This window comes from Cryptomeria japonica, chromosome 3, assembly GCF_030272615.1.
Source record: "Cryptomeria japonica chromosome 3, Sugi_1.0, whole genome shotgun sequence".
NCBI lineage: Eukaryota > Viridiplantae > Streptophyta > Pinopsida > Cupressales > Cupressaceae > Cryptomeria > Cryptomeria japonica.
The window spans coordinates 808,099,823-808,124,588 of record NC_081407.1 but is presented as its reverse complement, the minus strand read 5'-3'; the positions used below and the strand labels follow the sequence as shown (position 1 = coordinate 808,124,588).

The following is a 24,766-nucleotide window of genomic DNA, read 5'->3' as shown; positions in this document are numbered from 1 at the left end:
AGCTTGTTTTCAATCAGCAATTTACCTTCTGTGAATCATTGAAGGAATATCCACATTAGTTTATGGATTATCCCACTTGGTGGGAATAATTGGAGGACCCCAGTTGACACTTGTACGCTTGATTAAGACACTCCATGGATGTTGAGGAGTCACGATTCTATGAGGGCACTTGCAATGGTGGGCCACTTTGCATTTTGTTGATTCCATTTGCATCACACTGTCATTGATTGGAGTGCCTATTTGAAGAGGGGGGAGTTTCTCTTTGAGCAGAATCTTGCATGCCTTGCTTTGATAGTCATGTCTAAGCGGAAACTGTTACAAATTGTTTCCTTGGCTCTTGTTGTGACCCTCTTGAAGAATGGTGCCACATTTGGAGGAAATAACAATTTTGGGAGTTAAAGCCCACACAGGTAGGTGAGTTGGCTCGGGCAGTGGGTCTGCTCCCCATCGGTCTCGGGTTCGAGTCCCTCTTGGGTTTAAGAGGGAGGACTGGTTGCGGGCTTTGGCTTCTCCCCCTAGGGGACTAGTCTTGCCTCAGCTCACCCCTTCCTGACCCCAACTTGGCGATAAAGTAAGCCCAAGGTAAGGCAGGTTGGGTCGCTGGGCTGGGTCGTGGGGATACCCCTAGTGTACCAAAAAAAAAAACAATTTTGGGAGTTACATTTGATTATCCTTGTTTATCGATTGGCTCCCCTGGGAGAATGGTGCCACCTCTTTTGGGAAGAGTTACAATTCACCAAAATTCATGAAACTTCTAAGATTGGTGCCACACTAGGAGAGAAATTAAAATCTCACTTGTTGTATTCGTTAGCTTCTGGTCCAGACTGAAAGGTGTAAGGAGTTGGGATACCTCTTTGATTGCAAGTCGTTGGGAGCTTAGATGAGAAAATTAGGGAGCACCCAAAATGATTGAGATTGAGGATAACTCAGCATGTGGCTTTGTTGAAGGTGTTGCAATTGAAGAGTTGGCCTTGTGTATGTTGTTTTTGTAGGTTGAAATATTGAATTTACAAGGAGAAACTCTGTCAAAATTTCATCAGGTTTAGATATTGATGTTGCATATTGATTTGACAGATTGGTTTTATGGTTTGGGTGTGTTTTGTTAAGGAAAGAATCTGATATAAGGTTTTCATAGTTTTGAGTAATAGATTCCAGCAAGTTTAAGTATGATGTGGTTAAAATCTGGTTAATAAAATCAGCTTATGGTGTTGTGAGTATCATGTTTCGTAATCTGATTTCCATAAGCAAGTTCATGTTTATTTGATGTGTTTAAGGTCAGGTTTATGTCAGAAAATGGGTGTAATTGGGACTGGTTAAAAGTCAGATTGTGTGTGGGTTGTCTAGCCTTTGTGTTGAGATCAATTCGGAGGGGTTGTGTGGTGTTGCTGCAAGGAAAAGGTTGTGATTCTTTTGGTGCCCCACTTCTTGACTCCATCAATTTCTTTCCTTGATGGTAGTTTTAGTACAGGGCTCAAAATAAGTGATAATAACATATTATAGCTTATTCCAGAAAAATCTGCTAATACATAAATAGTCAATTCTTGGATGAGTCCAACAAAACCATAAATCTTCATCTAGAAATTCAAGATCAATAATTCTAAAGATTTTACATGCACCAGTAAGAAGTTCCTCTCTAGAATAGCAATAAAGGCCCATGTCAGTCAACCATTGCCATAATAAGACAATCATAATTACAAATAGGAAAAATTACAAAAACATAAATGAAAATTTTAACTAGTACATATCTGAAGTTAATTAATAACTTACACTTTGATGACTCTTCTTCATCCTCATCACACCACTTGTTCCAATCAACCTTGATGTATGGAGCTGGTTTTTCATCAGACTTCAGTAGTCTCTTCCACCAGCCTTTTTCAGTCTTGTGCAATGCGCAAATTATGTTCCTAAGTCCAATGTTAACCTTGCTTTCCTGCATAGTAAAAATGTCAAGACAGGTCTACATCACATTTCAACAGAAATATATGGCTAGTAATTCTTTACCATGTATTCCTAATGAAAAATGAGGCGAAAAAACGTAAAAAAATAAAAAGTGAATAAGAAATGGGTGACAAATAAAAATGTCCTCCAGGAAGCTTGTGTCAATAGCCCAATCAAATGAGAATTATAAATATCAAACTGTGTTTGCAGTGGGAATAATGTTTTAAGTGAAGACTAGAAGGATTCTGCCAACTCTACAAAAAGTCATCACTAGGTATCTCTAAGAAAATCATATCCAAAATGAATACACTAAAAACATAGTCAAGTGCATTTGACACAGTCAAAAGAAACAGGAGATTCAAGGAGCAATTTTCACGACAGCAATTTTTACCTCAGGATTTATTTTTCCAAAAAGCTCCAGTTCAAACTCAAATGGCTCACCATTAAGACCCTTTGCAGAAAAGCTGAACTTGCCATCAGGTTCAGGCTTAAGATTGACATTTTTAGCATCAGGCAAACTTATTGTCAAGTAAACTTTGTCAGACCGCTGTGCCCAGAGCACTTCAGGGTGGCGACTGCACAAACAAAGATGCAAAATCAATTACCTTCTTTTTATTGGATTTGAAAATTGCCTATTAGCTTTCTCAGAGTATTACATCAAAATTTGCTATAAGGGAGCTGCTATATGCATGAAACTAGCCTATGTAAACAGATAGAATAAAATTAGTTGTAGAAAAGATTTTCAACATTACATCAAATAAACACATAATCAGGTCATATCTTGTAAATCAGCTCTTGTTTACATTTTTCGCTTTTGAAATATATATTGATCTCATTGCAGAACTAGTGCTAGTGCCTAGCAGCCTCTGACGTACTGAGGAGTTAGTGTCGATACAACTGTCAAACTCCAGCTTATAAGTTCCAAGCAATATAATTGCCACTAATTCTTGCAAGGTATTGTGCCTGACTCACAAGCCTCTAATCCAACAATTCATAAACAGCATTTGTACTAACTTAATTTCCAAGGTTTTGCAGGTTACCCTTTGAACTAAACCATTTTGAGCCATAATAGTACAGCAAAACTAAGGCATCTTCTTCCTTTTTTAAAAACTGAGCAGCATATGCGATGCCTATTAATCCATATTTGCACGGGCTGTCTGCTAAACTTATTTGGGGAATTTCCAGAATAACAAGCATTGATAAAAAACATCCTCAGAAATTATGGAGACAATCTTGTTTGAAGGCATGATGGGCACACTTGAATTACTTATACAATGTATAAATAAGAATATCAATATCTAGTGATAAAAAAATTACACTTCTTGATGCCAACTTTCATTAGTTGGGAACTTATATCACAACAAGTATCTTTCGTTCAACAAAACTCAGTCACCAAGAAACTTGGGCCAAAAAATAAAGGAGTATGAGTACATCCTTCCAGAGTCCATATCCAAAGCCCACTCTATACAGGCAGAGCCTTAACACCAGTAGGGACTTGTTGACGTGTATTTTATACACAATCATACACAGAATAAAATACCTAAAGGCATCTTATCCTCTCTTGAGAAAATAGTCTCTAACTGCTGAAGATTCGCGTAAAGGATCAGTTAGGTAGACTCCAAGGTTCTTTTAGTGGGGTCTCCATGTGTGGACAAGCTTTTTTAGTGGTATGATGTGATTTGCTGTTTCCTCCAAGGGGTCTTACGCATTCTAAAGCTCGAAGATTTTACTAAACTAAAGGAACTTTCAAAAAAATAGCAAAAGGATAGGGTTTAAGAGGTCTAATCTAGCCTAACCCTATGAATGACTTAGCATGGACGAGATTTGGCAAGACTCAACCAACTTCAATTTTGCCATAAGATAACAACTCAATTGAAATTAGTGCGATCTTCTAAGGTAATATAATGATGTTCAATGCATCAAAGACCAAGGACACTACTACGAAGGTACATATCCAAGACACAATGATAATTGAAGATTAAGGACTCAAAGTGTTCTCCAGTCGACCACGCAAGGCGTTCCTACAATCAGCAAGAAGCTAGTGGTTTGGATTGCAAATCCTACCAAATATCAAATCTCACACTTAGTCTTTCAAATTAACAAACTACCTCGATTGAGCACGATTCAAGTGTATCAAACAACCATGAAGATAACTCAAGAAATTTGTAACAAAACACCATAACTTCAATATTTTATTGATTTCCAAGTCATCATGTACAACAATTGCTTGAAGTTCTCTCTTCAAGACTCAATCTTGCTACAAAATAAAATTGCTTCTAGCTTTAATCTCTCTTCTCTATTACATCAACTATTACTATTACTATTATTCAATGAAATGAAAAATGGGGATATATATAGCATCCCCAGTTACAATGAAAGGTCCAAATTGAAAGTAAATCAACGAACAAGATCATGACACCTAAACCCTAATTAGGGTTTGTTACAAATGACCTCCTTTTTACTGAACAATATTAAATACATAGCCAAATATTAAATTCGGCACAAAAACCTAGGAGGTATCAACCAATGAGAAATAAGATGTCATGTCATTTGTAACAACCTTTCATCTAGAATCTTATTCCCTTTCCAATTCTCTTTCTTAGCATATGCAATGAATTTCGTCACGATTCCTTCGATTTCTGTGATTGGAATCTCGGGAAGATTCTTGATACTCTCTTCTAAGTGGATGACCTGATCGAATGCATCTAGAAGAGCTGCGTCCCAAGTAGATTCAAGTTCCTTCGTTCTATCAATCAGGAGCATGGTGGCATACATCTGATCATACTGCTCATCTGTAACATCTGCGTCCTTGCAAAAGATGATCTTGATTCTATCCTCAAATTCCTGCATATCCACATCTGTCTCAACCTCGATCCTTCTGCCAAGAATGGTACGAAGTACCTCAAATACTCTGTCCTGGATCGGATTGATCACCTCCTCAACTTGACTACATCTAACACTGATGTCCTCGAAGAGAACACTCTTTATATGGAGTAAGGTTGACCACTGGAACAAACTGTGAGAATCACCTTCCAAGATCCTCTCCTGCGCTAAAATTCTTCTGGATGTATGTCTTATTACTTTCAAGACAGGGATGACAACGTCCTTGGTATGGGCAAATGCAGCTACTGTTGCCATCAATCTGTGGATAATCTCAAGAACTTGGATAGCCTGATGAATAATCTTCGTCATCCTTGTAACAAACTCTATGGCCACTGTATGAGATCTATCCATCCAACTACATGTACGCTGGACCAGGTTCCTGAATCTTTCTGCTTCATTGATCGATTGAAGGGGCAATGCCTGCACTGGTGATCTAACTGGATCCTGACGTCCCAAAGGCTCGTTGATGTGACTGAAATATGTCCTCCATGCACCGACCTCTCTCTCAAGCTTTCTATTCTTTTCCACTTCTTCTCTAAGCTTGTCCTTCAATGCCTCAAATGTGTCGGTGGCATCATCTAAAGTCTGCTCTGCTGTGGATGGTCCTAACTCAATAGTCTGTATATCATAATCCTCTGCTAGGATCTCACCCTCATATTTGTCTGCTGCCGGTGTAGCTATCTGCAATTTCCTAGATCCAGTCTCATCTCAAATCATCTTGGACATCCTTGTAGCCTTCTTCTTCTCTGTTATCACATGTGAACGTCCAACAAGGCTCTCTAAATCAATTGCATTGTCCTCGTCCTCTACTACGATCACCTTAGTCAATCTTTCCTTCAACCAATCTGGGATATTCGATCTTGTCTCTTGAACTTGAATTTCTTTATGTACTATTTCTTCTTGTCTGGGAGGAGATGTTATTTCATTATCTTCTTCTAAATCATAGTCTTGGAGAGATCCATCTGATGAAACATGCTGTGCCTGTCCTTCCTCCTGCCTGTCATTCTGTACCATCGACTCCATGGACTCTTCCACTCGAATTGTTCTATCCTCAGGTCTGGAAGAAGTACTTGGTGTTTGATCTTTGTTGGCACCTTGCTTTTTCTTGGAAGGCTCTTTCTTTTCCGATCTTTCCTTTCTCTTCGAACCTCTCGAATGGAGATTGCCCTCACTGGCACATCGAAGGTTACCTTCACCTGAATTCCTAGGATTAGGATTGCCTTCACTCACGCTTGCTCCACCTTCGGCTGGTTTCTCTTCCAAAGTAAAAGACATAGCTATGCCTTGTTCTCTCAACTTCTGATGCTGAACGTCTACCCATCTGCGAGTACAAGACAAAACTGGCGCCATCAAATCATCTAAATCCACGGCCTCGGGCTCATTCCAATCCAACCTTATTGTTTTGCTTTCTCTATCATAGGAAGACTGGATGTGCCTGCCATTGTCCTGAGCTTGGTCGGCCACTCTGTAAATCCTGCATTTCCTGATGAAATCCAAAGGCAATCTAGAATGTATCTTTCGTTTCACTTCGAGATCATCTAGGAGGTTCATCATAAAATCTTCAATTTGGTGCTCATGTTTAAATCTTCTACCGACTGTCTCCTCTAAATGTCCATGTGGATCAAAACTATTTCTCCAAGCAAAAGATGAAAAAGAATACAAGGCTAACTCCTTCTCTGCGTCATCCATGGCTAAGACATTAGGACATACCTCAACTGAATTACCCAGAATAATAGGTACCTGAACTCCATTCTGATGTCTGTGTCTGAATGCCTTCACATACGCTGCCAACTGCCTTGTTACCTCAAGTAACACAATTCTGTCTGTCGGATACCTCGGCAACATGTATGGAGGTAAAGGACATCCATGCACTCTAATGTAAGTGAACTTGGGAAACTGAATGAACCAAGCACCGTACCTCTTGATGAATTCTTGGGCATCCTGAGATAACCTGTTGTGAATCCCTCCTTGCAACGTCCTTGTGATGTTCATCGTGAAGGTATCATTAACTAACTTGTAGTTTTTCCCTGGCGGATGATGCAAGTAGGCATAGGAATCACAAGCTCTGACCTCGCCGGGTCCTCTTCCAATCATTCCTCTGTGAGGTAGTCCTGCGTACTCAACACTCCTGATCAAAGCATAGATGACGTATGAACTCATGTGAAAGGACTTAGTAGCCCTGAGTCTCCTCAACTGTACGTCTAAGCAATGGCTAATTATCCTAGCCCAATGTATCGTACCCTTTCCTTGAACAATCACCTGGATGAAGTAAAACATCCACTTCTCAAAATAGAAGGCATGAGGTGCTCCTGTAACTCGGTTGAGCATAGTAATCAAATCTCTGTACTCCTCCTGGAAATCAATCCGGTGCGGTGTGTTCGGTACCTTGCTTAGACGGGGACGACTCTTGAGTAGCCAGTTCTTGTTGATTATGCTTAGGCAAGCATCTGGATCATCATCGTACACTGATCTGGCTCCTTCAATGCTCTTATATATCATGTCCCTGTGCTCTGGAAGATGGAAAGCTTCACTTATAGCTTCCTCTGAAAGGTACGCCAAAGTGTTTCCCTCATTGGACACAATTGTCCTGGACTGTGGATTGTAGTGACGGGCACACTCGATCATCAATTCGTGGCACTGAATAGCTGGAGGAAAACCGGCCGCCTTAATGATGCCACTCTCTATTATTCTCCGGGCGACAGGTGATGGCTTGCCAATGTAGGGGACCTCTCGAAACTTCTTCGTGCTAAAGTTCCCCAAGTTTGTATCTCCAATGTTGCTCCACTTCGACACGATCTTGGTCTCCACCTCTTCGGTCTTCTGATCTTCTTTCATGAGAGCTGAGCGGCTGGTGGATGCTCCCGCCTTCGGGGTCGCCATACCTACACAATATTTCAATATAAGGACTAGATTTTGCAATGAATAACGTTGATTAGAGAGAGAATTTTTTTTTAGGAAACGTCATGATAAGTCTCTAGAGTTATCATTTCCTAAAAAACAACGATTGAGCAATGAAATTCAAAATTCAAAATTTCAAAACTTAAAATATGACGATGAATGAATAAAACAATAAAATCAAATCGCCATACCTCAATAGAGAGCTAACTCTAGAATGCAAAAAGGAAAAGATCGCCTAGGCAAAATTGAGGTATAAATAGTCTTCAATGTTATCTCCTCAAGAAAATCCACTTCGCCACCCTTGGATTAAACGCGATCCTCAATTGCACCTCTGACAATTCGCTCAAATGGACCTTCAAGTTCGCCCAAACAAATCTTCCAAGTCTCGCCCCTTTGACGTGGTCTTCGATCCTTGGCAAATTCACTCCAATGAAGTCTTCAAATATCGCACCACCCTTTGATAGACTAGCGCCACCTTTGGATTAAATTCGCACCACACATGAAATACTTCGCACTATCTTCGCTTCTCCTTAATTCGCATGAAGGATAAAAATAATGATATGACAATAATAGTTCTCACCCTCCATATATAGCGCTTGCATTGCATTCATCCCTTAGGCCGACTTGAGGATATAAAACAATTTTTTAATGATTTTAAATGAAATAACAAGGCCGACCTCCCTTAAATGAGCGCTCCATGCGATTTTTATTAATTAATTAATTAATTATTAAATGCCTTACGTTTTTTAATTTGCAAATTTCGATTCTAATAAAGGCAAAATAATTAATAAATGTTCAACGCCGTATTAAATGCCAAATTAAATAGGATTTTCAATTTTTTATCGATTTTAGCATTTAAGGAAATTCGAATTGTCTATTTGGCGCCAAAATTATGAAAATGAAAGGGACGTACCTCATCGCCCTGGTCCCTTGGAGAGGGACAGAAGCGATCCATGATTTGGTCGTGATTTTTGCATTTTTTACGTTCAACTCCTTCATCTCCACGTTCAATATCGATCATTTTAATGGGTCCTCCGAATTAGATCATCTTGCATGCGTTCATGGGTGCCTTTTGGATGTTTATCGCCCTGGTCCCTTGGAGAGGGACAGGAGCGATCTCCATATTTTCACGCTCACTATGCATCTTCGACCTTTGATCTTTCATTGTAGAGTGAATAACATCCTTGCTCGTTCCTTCTAAGCTTATTCCATTTGTTTTCATGACGTGTTTGGACGTTTAAAGGGATCATCGCCCTTGTCCCTTGGAGAGGGACATGAGCGATCCATGATTTCTCCTTGACCTTGGCAACTTCTAACTTCGATCCTTGTTGTGATGTCTTCCAAACGCCGTCCTTCACCTTGCCCATCCTCGCCTTGCCTCGTTTTGAAGGAATATGAGTGTTTTTGATGGGATCGCCTTGGTCCTTGTCCAAAGGACAGGAGCGATGTGAGTCCTTTAGCATTTTTGACAATGTTTGGACGTTCAAAACACTTGCATGTGATCTTCAAACGATGCCTTGGACCTTGTATAACCTTGTGAAGTCTTAACTTAGTTCGCATTTGAAACAAAATGGAGAGTCCAAGGCAAATCGCCCTGGTCCCTTGGAGAGGGACAGGAGCGATATGGTCCCTATGTTCATTTTGGTGATTATTTTACGTTTGAAATCTTCATGTATCACCTTCCTATCATACCATGGACCCTCTGAAATCTTGCAAACCCTTGACCTTACGTAAATCTTGCATGAAATGGCCAATATATCCAACATCGCCCTGGTCCCTTCCTGAGGGACAGGAGCGAACTTCATCATTATGTGCTTGTTCTTATTTTTGCCAACTTGCAATTATCTTCATTACGTGAAATGATGTCCTTTCGACCCTCTTGGTTGCTCAAAACTTGTTTGTCTTTTGAAATTTATGCCATTATAGAGATATCGCTCTGGTCCCTTCCTGAGGGACAGGAGCGATCTGGGTCTTAGAGTGCAAATCTCTTCATTATGATGACCTTTAAGTGCTTGTGCTCGATGAAGATGCCTAAAGATGCTCTTACCACCCTTCGTCTTGACTTAGATCGATTTCAAACTTAAGTAAAAGGCAATATAACCATTGTATCGCCCTGGTCCCTTGGAGAGGGACAGGAGCGATCCATCTCTTGTGGCCTTCATTTCATTTTGTCAGGTTCCAAATTTATATTCAACGGACTCGTCATACTCCACTCCATTCGTCCATGCCTTAACATTGCTTGTAACTTAGCCAGAAAATCATTTATACCAAAAATCGCTCTGGTCCCTTCCTGAGGGACAGGAGCGAACTAGGCCTTTTGGGACCCCTGTGGACGTTTTAAAATCTTCAATTTGTATTCAATGAGTTCATCTCATGCTTTCTCTTGCTTTTGAACGTAAACTTGCCTTGGTTTTTGCCTGGATTTTGCCTAATGAAGGACATCGCTCTGGTCCCTGGGAGAGGGACGGGAGCTATAAGATACTTCGCCCTGGTCCCTTCCTGAGGGACAGGAGCGAACTTTGCATTGTGGACCATTCTCCTCCATTTTTGCATCTCAAATTATATTCATTTGGTAAAGCATCTCCCTTTGGACGTCTTCAAATCATCGAGTCGTCGAAATATCGCAAGGACAAGGCAAAATTTGATTTGTAGCTCCGGTCCTTCACTGAGGGACAGGAGTGATTTTCCTCCTAGAGGCGCTTCTGTGCTCATGAAAATCTTCAATTTATATTCAATGGAAAGATCTCGTTGTTCTCCATCACTTCCAACTCGAAACTTGTCTTGACTCTGCAGGAATAGTGAGATATTTGAAAATGAGCTCCCGTCCTTCGCTGAGGGACAGGAGCGATTTTGCTCCTACAGGCCAAAATAACATGATTTTTCACATTTTAACACTTCACGAGGCGAAAACAAAACATTTCCAATGCCCAGGATCAAAAATCAAAAAGGTCAAAATTTGGTCAAAATATTCAATAGGACAAAAAATTCACATTTGGCTCTCAACACTTAGACAAATTTAAGCTCTGCATCAACATTCCAATTGAAAATTAGACCATTCTGGCGAATTCATTGCATTCAAAATTTGCATCCTAGAAAAGGAAGCTCAAAAGATCTCAAAAACGACTGGATTTTGGCCTGAAAAGACAAAAATAAAAAACCCTAAGGCTTGACCCTAAATCCAGACAACCGACAGACTAACAAAATCCTAAAAACGAAAGCAAAAACGAACGAAAACAAGCGAAAAGAGGGGGTCCCCATTTGCGATGGGGCGATGTGTGAAATGGTCACAACAGGACTCAAGCATGGATCTACAGAATCTAGGAATAACATCACTGACAAAATCTATGCATATACATACAAGAGTCTCAACTTTCGCAAGACCTTAAGCCCAAGCACAATCAACATAAGCAGTATGGAAGTTGCGCACTTTGTCAAGTTCTTAATCTCTTTTATGCGTTACAAGGATAAGCACTCCACACAACATTTTTCTGCTGATTGTTGTATACATAAATTGTTATGGCTCCAGAACAAAAAAAGTAACAAGAATAATTACAAAAGATAAGCCAAATTCATATAAAGGAGACTGTTTTCCATTTACTTTATATAATTCTCAAATTTTATACTCAGGTTTTGACCTCATCCAAGCCTAATAGTATGTTCAAGGCTTCACACTTTCCAATCCGCATACACTTGGAATGAATTAGCATATATAAGAGAGAGAGAGAGAAGCACGCTAGTCGACTTGACACTGACAAAATAGATTTGCAGATATAAATATCTAGACCTAAATATGTTAAGTCTGAACTGAGAATTGCAGATCCAAATAGTTTCTTAATTGTGTGAATGAGGAGAAATTATCTATAACTTCCATATCAAAGAAAGTTAACACTTAGTCATCTCTCCAATCATCAAACATATGGAGCCACTCTACTAACAACCATCAAACATGAGCATCATAAGAAATTTAATTGTAGGAACATAAGAAAAATGAAAAAGAGAGTGCTTGTACATTCTTAAATGAGTTGATAGATTTTCTTTTACTTGTTGGCCTACAGAAGCATTTCATGATCTTGGAAGGGAAATGAGAATATGGGAAGCCAAGCAAGTAAAATGTAGGTAAAATTGTGTGACCACATTTAAAAGCAATAATCTGAATTTAGTGCAAAGAACTCTTCTATGAGTCATACTAAGCAATTGACTTATTTAACTACCATGACTGATTATCCATTTCACATCTGAACAAAGGTTAGAAGCCTTGAACACAAAATAATGGCAATGTCATTTTAAGTATAATGAGTCAACATTTGTTATGTTTTAAGATGACAAGATACATGCATGGGAGGGGACCTAGAAATTCCAGAAGAAAACCAACAAGGTGCCTATAAGTTTTATGTCATCCCATGTGCACCTCAACATCACCTAAAGATACACAATATCCTGAAAAAATTCTTTAAAAGTGACACAATATCCCAAAAAGTTCATTAAAAGTGACATTATCCCAAAATTAAGATAACACTTCTCTTCAAAGAAACAATCTGAATGATTGTTTCTCTATAGGCTTAGTCATTTAATAATGTGCACAGCATGTTATATCACACGGATGTAGTAACAGCTGAGATAATGCATGGTACTACAAATTGTGGCCTCATGTATTGACCATACATCCAATCATGAGTGGCACCCCTCTCACAACTGTTTGAAGTTTCTAACAATAGATGGTTCCCTAACACAGGAAAGCCCAATCATGAGTCAAAGAATTAGAAAGAAAAGGGTACATTTTCTTGTTATGGGTGCACTAAAGGAATTGCGAGCATTCGACAAGTGGGCTATGCCAGTACACTTCTAACAAAAAGTGCATGTGTGAGGAATAAGACAAGGCTGGCAATATTGAAAAAAAATACAAATGTATTTATATAAATGCAGACAAGCAATCAAAGTTGGTCAATAGAACTCAACAATACAATTTATTAGCTAATCAAGAGTGCTAAAAGGAACTTCAACAATTACACAAAATAATTAAAGATAAAATTAAGCTTGTTGCATAATCTAATCTAGTTCCCAATCTAGAAGAATTAAAGAGCCAAATGACCAAGTGGACCTAGCCACATTTTATACAATGTAGAAGGTCACAGAGATAGCATTATTAGCTGCGTTGACGGCTAAAGCAGTAGACCCGTAACTAATTGTAATTAGGGATGGATATTGAGTTGAACTTGATCTAGCAGTTAGGTTTATGCATGACATAACATTTCATTTCTTCACATCTCTCAATATAGATCATGTTTCATGTTATCATTTATTAATATGATTATCAACCTATTAGATGAATTATGGATCCAGTGAACTGTTATTGTACTTACTTTTTAGAATACCCTTCTATGCGTTGCTCTAGGAGCAATTGGAGGAATAGGGCGTACCTGTTGACATTTTTTTATGACTACGTCGAACACAGAATAAAGTTACCAACGGTCAACTTACTCTCTTTTGTGGAGGTTCTTCCTATCACACCTCTTGTTGCTGTGGAACTTCCTGCTGGATATCTTTCTTCCTTGCCATCCTTGGTCTCTTTGGGGCATTTTTCCATTTATCAATCCGGACTTCTCCTTTTGCCTGGGCCGGTGAAGATCCTTCTGTTGTTTCACTATGGGAATCAAGACTTCCCATTAGCTGATATGTCAAATAAACATTTCCTTCCGCCAACTTCCTTATCTGCCGATCAACTCAATGCTTAGTGAATTTCAGCACCAGTCTAGCCAGGACATTCAAATCATCAATTTCGAGCTCCGACCAGTCTGACAACTGAATGGGTTGATCTTTCACTTTCTCAAATTCAAGTTGCATTAAATCCGAATCCTCTTTCACCTAATCTGGCACTTGGTAAATTTCACTTATCCTGATGGTGTCAAAGGGTAGTCTGAAATACATTTTCCTCCAGACTTCAAGGTCATCCTCGACACTTACCCAATAATCTTCTAAGTGAAATTTGTGTAGGAATTTCATGCCAGCAACCTTCCTAATTTGGTGGTAAGGATCATACTGAGCCCTCGATGTATAAAATGGCAGGTGATAGAATGCCAACTCCTCCGCTGCACTCTCAGCCGCTTCCAAACCTGCGCACATTTCCATGAAATCAACTAGGACAACTGGGAATTCAATAGACTACTTCTTCTTCTTCTGTAATTGATCATAGGCTGTTAACTGCCTCATGAGTTCCAGCAGTATGAGCTTGTCTGATGGATACCATGGCAACTTGTATGACTGGAATGAAAATCCATGTCTTGATGTAGGTGAATTTAGGAAACTGTAAGAACAAGGCTCCATACTTTTGGACCAGGCCCTCGCTTGCAACGACACCCCGCGTCAAGTACATAGTGAAGGTGTCGTTTGTTAGCCTGTAAGAACTAACATTGTGAAGATGCAGCCGGGGATAACACTCATGCACTTTCAGCTGTGCTGATCCGCAACCCATGATTCCACTTGCTGACAGACTATCAAATCCTCCCCTTCGCGCAAGCATATAGATTACGTAGGAGCTCACGGAGAAGGACTAGGACTTTCTTTCTTTTAATTTCCTTAGCTGTTCGTGCAAGTAATGACTAATCAATCTGGCCCAATCAACTAGCTCGTTTGCATTCATGATCTCGCCTATATAGAAGAACATCCATGTTTCAAAGTTCACAGTATGTGAACATCTCTGCTCAACATCTTTATCAGGTTCACATATTCCTGTTTGAACTCAAAGATAGTGAGAATCTTTGGCATTTTGGAGACATGTGGCCTAGGCTTTAGCAACCACTGTTTATTGATCAAGTCCGCACACCTAGCACGACCTACGTCATATACTGCTTTAGCCCCGCTACTAGTCCTGTACGTCATGGAATGGTGTGAAGGAATTCCGAAAGCTTCACCAATTGACTTCGGAGTCAATGTCGCCAGTAGCCTGCCATCTGACATTCAAATTGTCTTCCGCTTAGGAATATAATGCTTTGCACACTCCAGAATCAAATCTGGACATTGAATAGCAGGAGGAAAACCAGCTGCTGCAACAATTCCGCTCTTGACAAATTTGACAACTGTTGGTGATGGACTATGTCCTACCGTCCCGAACATTTTGATCTTGAAGGCAGCCAGATTGAATGTGCCCAAATTTGTATCGCTGATTTCTTTCCATTTGGAATTTAATCTGGGAACTAGGAAGGAAGCCTTTCATCTTTGCCTTGATCAATGCTTGCCTGCTAAGGGTAGCCGTCTTGCTTGATTCCGCCATCTTGAAAAGCACGTTGGAAATGATGAAAAAATCGACTAAGGATGACCTCTCTTCACTCCTCCAATTCTTCTTTCTCAAATCCTGCACGAGAGAAATGAAATACCTCTCCATGCTTATATAGAATTCTTCAAATCGTACTGCTAAGTTAGAAGGCAGTAATTTGGCAACTGAATTTATTATGCATCATACTTTCCTAATCACTGCGCCATGCAAAAGAAACTTCCCTTGTAAGTGAGTTCGAATTTGGAAGTTTCACTTAATGAACTAAGTTATGCATCATACTTAGAATCTTCCCTTTGCCAACTCATTAACTTTCCATTCTTTCAAATTTCGGAGGGAAATTGAAAGATTCTTCAAGATTCGCTTGATTCTCCATCCAAGCTTGACTTTTCCTACTTCAGAGGGAATTTTCCATGCTTCTTCAACATCCCCTATTTTTTAGGGATCCTCCTAAATTTAGGATCCAGGTCCATTAGATAAAGAAATTTCCAGATTCTGATAAGATTCAGTGCCTAAAAACGGAAAATTCAAAAAATTTCCCGAGGGGGTTTTTTTGCTTTTCATTCCTCCTTGACCCTTGGACTTTCATGCCTTGGACAAATTCCTTCAGTTTTCTGGCTTGGGCATGGAATTCATGGCCAAATTCATCACTTCCTTGATTCTCCTTGATTTAGTCATTTCAACATTCTTTCTTTGGCCAAAGTGCAATTCTCAATTGCGAAGGAATTCATGAGTTTTCCATGGGACCCCATCTTTAGCGCCCTTCATCTTTGCTAGGCGCAATCTTGCATTTGCCATGGAATTTCAACATTTTCTCTATTTCCAAGGCATCCTGAGTTTAGCACCTTCCTCCAATCTAGGGCGCTATTATACCTTTGGCATGGAATTCACTCCTTTATCTATCTCTCCATGCACATCTCTTTTTGGCGCCCTTCCTTGTCTCATGGCGGAATTTCTTCATAGGGGAGGAATTCATGATTTAGAGGATTTTCCTTCAGTATCCCACTTTAGCGCCCTCCCTGAGTGTTGGGTGGATTTTTCATGGTGAGGAGGAATTCACTATTTTTCCTTCCTTCCATGACACTTCAATTTTGGCGCCCTCCTGAGTGCTTGGGCGGATTTTTACTTGAGGAAGGAATTCATCAAATTTGTATGCATTCCAAGGAGACTCCATTTTACCGCCCTCACTTGGCTTTGGGCGGATTTTGGCCATGAAGGAGGAATCTTTGATTTTTATCCTTTCTCCATGAATATGTCATTTTGGCGCCCTCCTTTAGCTTAGGCGGATTTTGATCATGAAGAAGGAATTCATGAATTCCAAGCTTCTTCTGGACTTGGGTGAATTTCTGAGCTTCTTCTAGATCAGGCTATATGGATTTGATGTGATTTCCTGGACAGAGACAAATTTCTCAAGCTTTCCACTTCAGAAATGGGCTTTCAACACTTAGCCATTTTTTGACTCTCCATGTTTGCTTTCTGACTTTCCTGAATTAGAAGTAGTCGTGAATGCTTGGCCTTCATCACTTCGCCTGAATGGTCCTGCCAAAAAAGAACTGCCAAAAATAGAAACCTTTGGAGCATCAGTGTTAGATCCCTAGAACAAGACACAAAATGACTTACTATAAATAGAAACTTACTAAAATAGAAATTACTAAAAATAGTAAGTTTGATTTTTTGGCAAAATGATGACATTCCGGGACTCAGTAAAATCCCTAAAAATAGGAACTTTCTAAAAATAGAAAGTTGCTCTGTTTTGCCTCAAATTTTACAGGGAGGTTCCTTGAACGATCTTGATTCCAGTTGTATGCTTAGTTTTCCAAAACCCTAACAGAAACCCCTAAAATCTAGGACTGAAGGCAGTAACCCTAAAATTGACGAAACAGGCCCTAGACTTCACCAAAATCACTCAAACGAAAAGCGGACTTAATCAAATGCGACCCCCAAACACTCGCAAAGCTGAGAGACTAACGAAACCGCCACCAAAACCAAACAACCAAAAGGGCCTAAAAGGTAGGGGGACCCTATCTGGGATGGGTGATGTGTGATTAGGTCACAACAATACCCTTGGGGTGAACGCCTCCCCTTACCATATCGGGTAGGATGAGGGTTATCGGCAATGATCAGAAGCTCGAAGGGAGGCAGGTTGCAGATGTTGACAACATGGGTGTCTTTCCTTTGCCTACACTAGGTGCAGACGTGAGAACAAAAGAAACTACCAGGGACCGCATAGTCCTAGGCGAGCGAGGAGGTCTACTCTAAGGAATGGATCTATCCTTAGCCCCCGATGAAGAAGGGGCAAAAGTGCGACCCGCTGTGATACAAGAGCAAACAAGAAAGGAGTAGAAACTGATGCAGGAGAAGGTAGATAAACCGAAGGTTGAATTGACTTAGGAGCCAACTCCCCCGTCTTATATTTTTAATAAGCTTTATATAGAAAATCTCTACAAGGAAGCATAGGCCCAATCAAAGCAGGCCAAAAATGATCTAACGAAAAGCCCCCACGAGCAACCAATGGTTGTGTCCTAATGTTTTCACACATCACCCCATTGCAAATGGGAACCCTCATTGTTTTTTTTGGCTTGGTCGCGTAGTTGTCTCGCTTGGCAATAGTTTTGGTGTCTTTAACCTCTGGCTTGTCAAGGGATGCAATGCCTTGTCATCAGGATGTGGCTAAGTCAAGCAATCCAACAATAGTTAGGTCCCCCTCTAGACTAGTTTGGAGTCTTCTCAACTCTAAGTGCTCAAGTGATAGGTATAGGTCAAGATTATCATTAAGTGATGGTTCACAATGCAACCTCCAAGTGGAGTCAAGGTATGGCATTAATAATTAATTAATTATTAAATAGTCCTAAGTTCTATGGCATTATTTAAATTTAATTAATTAGCAGCTAAACATACTTTATTTTATAAAGTGACTTTATAATAATGTCAATGACAAATTATAAAGTAAAGTCACTTTTGAGGGGAAAAGTAAATAAAAAGAGAAATCAAATATTACTTTCGAAAAGGAAAAGTATTATAAAAGGAGGAAAAAGTGCAATGAGGATTCATTCTTGAGTTGCTATTTTCAAAGAGGCTTTTCCTTGAGAGCTTGAGAGCTTTAGCTTGCAAGTTCAGTAAACCCTAGGACGGAAACACTAGAGGGTTGGCTATTTGGACGGAAACCCAGATCAGCCTACTTGGTGAATTCATCTCAGGATTCACAATTGCACATCATTGATCAGTTTTCATGGAGATTTGATGATCTATCTTGCAGATTTTCTGAGGGTTTGTTATTTTATGTATGGAGGCATTTCGAGTATGTGTTACTTGATGGCATTAGGCACTTTCTGATTTGTAACAGCAACATGTGTTTGTAAACAGCAAAACATTTCTATATCAAAAGAATAACATTGGCTTATTTAGATTCTTTGTATTTCATTGATTGATTTACTTGAAAATCTATATTGTTTATCTTGCATGTTCAATCTGCATGTTTGCATGTCGCAAGATTACATTATGATGTCACAAAACATGATCAAAAACGAAAACCCATATCAAATTTGAAGCAATATCCGACTCTAGGATATTTCAATGGGATTGCTAAGAGTAAGGCCAAACAGGTGAGAACTGGGGTTGAACTAGGTTCTAGTTTTGCAGATGCTAGGAGGAATCGTTTGGGTGAGGAAGATGGTGAAGATAGGGGTTTCAAGGAATTTGGATCAACACCTTCGAAGTTCTACAACACGTGGACTAAACATAGGTGGAGAAATCATTAAAAATTTCTTCCAATCTCATACTACACCAAGATCACAAACCACTTTGGAAAGTACAAGATGGAGGAAAACCGTCCATGAACAAGTAAATAAGGCAATTGCTAATTTTTGGTATTCCTCTAGCTTGTCATTCCATGCTTTCAGATTGCCATATTGGCAAAATATGGTAGATGCTATTGCAGCTACAGGTCTTGGGTTTCAAGCCCCATCTTATGAGTCATCTAGGGTTGGTATGCTCAAAAATGTAGTACGGGATGTTGAAGATGTTAAAGAGCATCAATTACAGTGGGCTACTAGCGGTTGCAACATTATGTTAGATGGATGCACAGATAGAAGGAACCAAACCCTCATTAACTTCCTTGTCTCTTGTGAGATTGGCACTATTTTTTTGAAATCTATGGATGCATCTGATATAATCAAATCCGCAGTTGCATTGTTCGAGATGAATGACATGGTAGTTGTGAATGTAGGGCCACAAAATGTGGTTCAATTTATCACAGACAATGCTACTACTTGTGTTGCTGTCGGGAGACTTCTGACAGAGAAATACCCCTCTATGTTTTTTACACCATGTGCAACACATTGCCTTGATCTAACCCTAGAGGACATTGGAAAAAATGAATGGGTTAAGGAGGCATTGTAGATGACTCGTACGATTACCAAATTTATTTATAATCACACAAGGATTTTGTCTATAATGCGCTCTTTCACAAGAAGCAAGGAGCTAGTTCGACCAAGGGTGACAAGATTTGCAACACACTTGCTTGCATTACAGAAACTATGTGAACAAAAAAATAATTTGAGGTGAATGTTTGTTTCAGCCGAGTGGATGGAGTCTGGCTTCACAAATCAATCAAATGGCATAGCAGTGGCAGAGTACATGTAATCTACCAGTTTTTGGGAATCGATGGAACAAATTGTAAAATTTTCAAAGCCTCTAGTAAAAGTCTTGAGACTAGTGGATGGGAAAAAATCCCCCATGGGATATTTATATGAGGCCATGGATAGGGCCATGGAGGTGATGAGGAGTAGGCTGCTAAATAACAAGGAGAGGTATATGCCGTTGTGGGACATAATTGATAGGAAATGAGATGGATAGATGCACTCTCCTCTCCATGTTGCGGGATACTTTCTCAATCCATCATTATTCTACAAGACTCCATTCATGGATATTGATGTTGAGATCAAACAAAGCTTCTTCAAGTGCATGGACAAAATGTTTCCAAATCAGGATAAATTTAATGAAGCTATGTCAAAGTTGGAAATGTACAAGCAGGCTAAGGGTTTTCTCTCTTCTAGGGCTGCCATGGAAGGCAGAAAAACCTTCCAACCAAGTGGAAACTATAAACTTTTGACAAACTCTTTATTTTGTCAACATGGTCATTGAATTTATTAAGATTTTAAGATATTCTTATAATATCATCTCTATATAATGTGTTTTTCGGCTCAATGGTGAGCTTGTTTTGGTGATGAATGCAAATATCTTAGGTGGATGGCAGTGTGCATTTTAACCCAATCATGCAGCTCATCCGCTTGTGAGCATAATTGGAGTGTTTTTTAACACATACATTCCAAGAAACGCAACTGCCTAACACAATAACAGATGAATGACTTGGTGTTTGTTCACCACAACCTCTGCTTGAAGCTAAAGAAAGCTCAAGGTAAGAATATTAATATATACTTGCAGTTAGTTAAAATTGTATTCATTGTGTTCTTGACTTGTAAGGTAAAGACTAATTTCTACATGGGCAAAAACAGGAACTATTAAGGAAGACAAACCAATTGACCTCAACGAGATAGATCCAGAGTCTAAGTGGATTGCTGATGATGACGATGATAATTTGCTTGAGCCTGATGATTTTGAGATCATGGGGCAAGCCAACATGGATCCTGAATGGGTTGAATGAATTAGGTCAGGCTCTAACTTAGGAGCTTCATCATGAGGGCCTCCTGCCCTCTAGCATGTTATTGACTATATTTGATTTTTTGGTACTTTGTACATAGTTTATAGGTTGACTTTGTACAAAGTCACAAAACATATTGTTATTGACATTTTGACAATTATCACCATCTAGTGATTATTTATGTTTTATATTTTGTGCAACGTACTTAGTGAAAATCTATTTTCTATAATTCATGTGTTGGAGTTTGTATATTATTAGCTTACAATATCTCTATGCTATGGAAATGCCCTTCAATATTAAAAAAAATAGTTTTCGATTGTTTTCTGCAATTTTTTATTTTTTTTTGTAAATCCGATTTTTTCCCATTTTTTTTCAAAAAATCTTATACTTTTGTTTTCCCAATTAATGCTGCTATGGTTTGAAACTCAAAGGTGGAAGTGAAGTGCTTGATGTAATGCTCAGTTCTCAAAAACAAAATAAAGATAAAGGCGGACTTGGCTTTGAAGATGGTGAATGCTCTAAGACATCTAGCAAGAAGGAAAAAGGAAAGGAAAAGGTCAACAATGAATTGAAGAACTATAATTAAACAAAAAGATTTCATTCTAGACCAGAACTACCAAAGCTTCTAGAACTTAAAGAATTTCAGGAGACCTCCTCCTGCTCTACCCAAGTATTCCTCATCTTTTAATGGCAACTATTTTTCATGCAATAAACTTGGACATAAAGCTAGTGAATGCAAAAGTCAGATCAGAAATCAAACTTTTAATGGTCAATGTTTCTATTGCAATAAGTTTGGCCACAAAGTAAGTGAATGTAGAAGTAGGATGAATTGGAATAGATATGGGAATTCAAGTTTTGGCAGGGATATTCAGCCTTTCAAAGGATACTATTATGTTTGCAATGTATATGGACATAGAGTCGTTGAATGCAGGACAAATAGGAGTTTCACAAGGAGTGGAAATAGCAGATTGAATGAAAGTGGACCGCAACGAAATCTGGTATGCTATAATTGTAATGAAATAGGACATGCTACAAAATTCTACAGAAAAAGGAATTAAAAGAATAATGATCCGGAAATGAAAATTGATATCAACGAGAAGGAGAAAATGAAGATGGCATGGATGAAGAAATCAGAATTTAAAAGTGCAAAGATGATTGAAAATGGATCCGTACCTATTCTAGATGTTGATCCCTCTTTCGGAAACTAATTCAAATAGCAATGCTAAGATTATCAGATTTTGAATTTTTCAATGGCCAATGCTAAGATTATCAGTAGTCTTGATGAGCCTTCACTTGTTTTCGGAACTCATCTGTTTCTTCTCGTGCTGGAAGACCCTGTTGGTGCTTTTTCTCTTGTTCCAGCCAAATTTATTCATAAAGAGGATATTTAATGTTATATTCATATTCCTTTGGATGAATATGATCACAACCCATCTAGTTGACGATTTGCAAAGGTTTAAACCAGAATATGCCAGTCTAGGGCACATGGGGTTGGATACATGGAGCAATTTTCCTGTGTTTTCTGATGGAGTGATAAGAATTGTTTTGAGCAGAATGCATAAAGATTTCTTGTGGTTAAATCAACCATATTTAATTTCCAAGGGAGCCCTAAGGAATATAACCGGTCTATGTTCTATCAGAAAGGTTCCTATCCTGAAATTTGTGAAGAATGAGGAAGTGAGCAAGCTAATTGGAGTTGTATTTGACAAGTGAGCCCTTTGAATTGACAACATTGAATATTTGGGTGTGAGATATGTGATGATGGGAATTTCATAGAAAGTTTATTTCGGAAACCAAGAAGGATCTTCCTCCTCGACAGCAGTTTGTTGCTTATCAAATGGTAAAGGAGAACAAGGACTATGATTTGTGTGAACTCTTGAGGCGTCAATTGCTGGACAATCTTGGAATGACCAAGGATGAAAAGTACCCCTTTCGGTATGGATCTTTTATTGTTTGCTTAGTATTCTATTTCCTAAATGCATTGCCCAGAATGAAAAACATTGTTTGGAGAAAAGATATGATTGCTGGTGCTCAAATTAAACAATATTTGGATAAATTAGATGACAGTAATAATGCTTCTTGTAAGTTCTTCATGGGTCTCCAGAAGGAGATGATTATTAGAAACAAGATTTGTCTGAGTATTGAAGATTGGTACAGAGATGAGATTACTTTCATGGTGAATAAGGAAATTGTTTCATGGAGGCAGTAGTGCCGCGAACTTCATGGGTATCCAAGCTTCTCTATGAAGTACCTCAGGATGAATGTATGACGCTATTGCAGAGATTCTTCTTAAATTTCCTAAGGATTTGAGTAAGAGAAGATTAGGTACATTTGATGAAATCATGGAAAATCGTGGTGGAAAGGCAGAAGGTGATATTGGCATGACTTCTAAAGGAAGTACTTCGAAGGTAAAGAGAGCTAGGAAACTATCTACTTCAGCTGCAGAGGTATCTTTCTTTGTTGCTAAGTTATTGAAATCTAAGCATCTAAGTCCAGTTGAGAAAAAGAGTGCAGATACTATAGTTGTGGAAAGTGATGAAGGTGAACCAAAGAAGGTTAATACTGAGAAAGAAGAAATGCTGGTTGCTTACCCTACATCTTTTGAGGAAAGTTCTCTTAAGGTTGACAAAGAACTTGACTTGGTTAAGCGGCCTAATTGTCTGAAGGATGTTGGTAATCTCTACTTTACAGTTCCTATATATGATCAGGAAGTTATTGAGCAAGTGTTGACTACACATTTGCTCTAGAAAAACCTTGTTCCTAATGATGTTGCTAACTTACTTCCAGAAGTACTAGTGTAAATTATTACTGACCGCATGGCTTCAGAGGGTGTTGATAGTAGTAGTTCAGATAAATTGTTTACAGAAGTGAACCTGGCTGACAAGATGACCAAAAAATGAAGGGCACATAAGAATCTCAAACTTAATTTGGAAAATTTGAGAAAGGTGGTTGTCGATGATGCTGCATGGTTATACCGTTATTGTTTGAGATGGCCAGTTGCTACTAAGAAGTCTAAGGATGCGATAGACTCAACCAAGTCTCAACTCAACGAGTTGGCCCATTCTTTTGATATCTATAAAGATGGTAATGGTGTTATACGATCTAGGATTTGAGAACTTCATTCTCAGTTATCTTTATGGCAAGGACAAAGAGATGAGTACAAGAGACAGTTTTGTGGTCTTAAAGATGCAATGGAGTTGCATATGTCTTCTTTCATCAAGTTTCTTGTAGGTGCTGAAAAGGTTGACCAAAGTGTGCAGAATTGTAAAAAAATTTCTTGAGTGTGAGTGTGAGCAGAATTCTTTCTGCTACTATTCGTTCATGGGATTCTTCTCTTGTGGAATTAAAGAAACAATTCAAGGGTATTTGGCCTAGTAATAAAGCATAGAGATTGTTGGTTTCATTAATAGTTGCTGGATGATCTAATTTTGAAGGTATATATATTCAAGTTGATCTTTTTTGTTTTCGAAGTTTTTGGGTGATTGTTATTGATAGGGGGAGTTACAAATGTATATAGATAACGTAGTGAACATGGTCGCCCTTTGTCTTTGATGTCAAAGGGGGAGAAATATTTTGTATTTATGTAAGTGTTGCCATCAATGACAAAGGGGAAGATTGTTGCACATTTGAGTTTATGTTGTCATTGATGCCAGTCTTGTTGGTGGTCCAAAATGTTGGTCTGGAAGTGACATGATGTAGAAGTGTATGGTCTGACAGCAACTTGGTTGAGATTTTGATGTTGGTTGAGTTTGGATGTTGGTTCGGAAATGATATGAGAAGTGATTTGGTTAAGTGAAGTGTTTTGGTGTCTATCTTGCTGGTGATTTGTTGTTAGGATGTTGTTTTGGTAGTGATAAGGTGCAGAGGAATATGGTTGTATGATAAACATCTATGATGGTGTAATAAGGTGCTTTCAAGATTATGCAAATATGCTAGAATGAGTGCAGATGATTGCGCAGATATATGGAATCTATCTAGAAGTATTATGGATGGCAAATATAATTGGTATGGTGTGTTTCCGGAGAATTGATGGCCTTTTGTTTGCTCTGAAAACGGTACAACTACTTCTTGTGATTACTCTGGTTATTTGTCTGGTGGTCGATGATTACATCAGATATGTA

At 38.9% G+C, this 24,766-nt stretch overlaps 1 protein-coding gene across 1 annotated transcript in view; it reads right to left on the bottom strand.

The window, feature by feature from the left end:
• The window catches only part of LOC131054357 (co-chaperone protein p23-2), a 133,786-nt gene that overhangs the window by 71,618 nt on the left and 37,402 nt on the right, over positions 1-24,766 (bottom strand). The window contains exons 2-3 of the mRNA XM_057988854.2: positions 2,330-2,513; positions 1,768-1,930 (exon numbers count right to left, since the gene is read on the bottom strand). Of these exons, the coding sequence (XP_057844837.1) occupies positions 1,768-1,930; positions 2,330-2,513 (347 nt within the window). The remainder of the gene's footprint in view (positions 1-1,767; positions 1,931-2,329; positions 2,514-24,766) is intronic.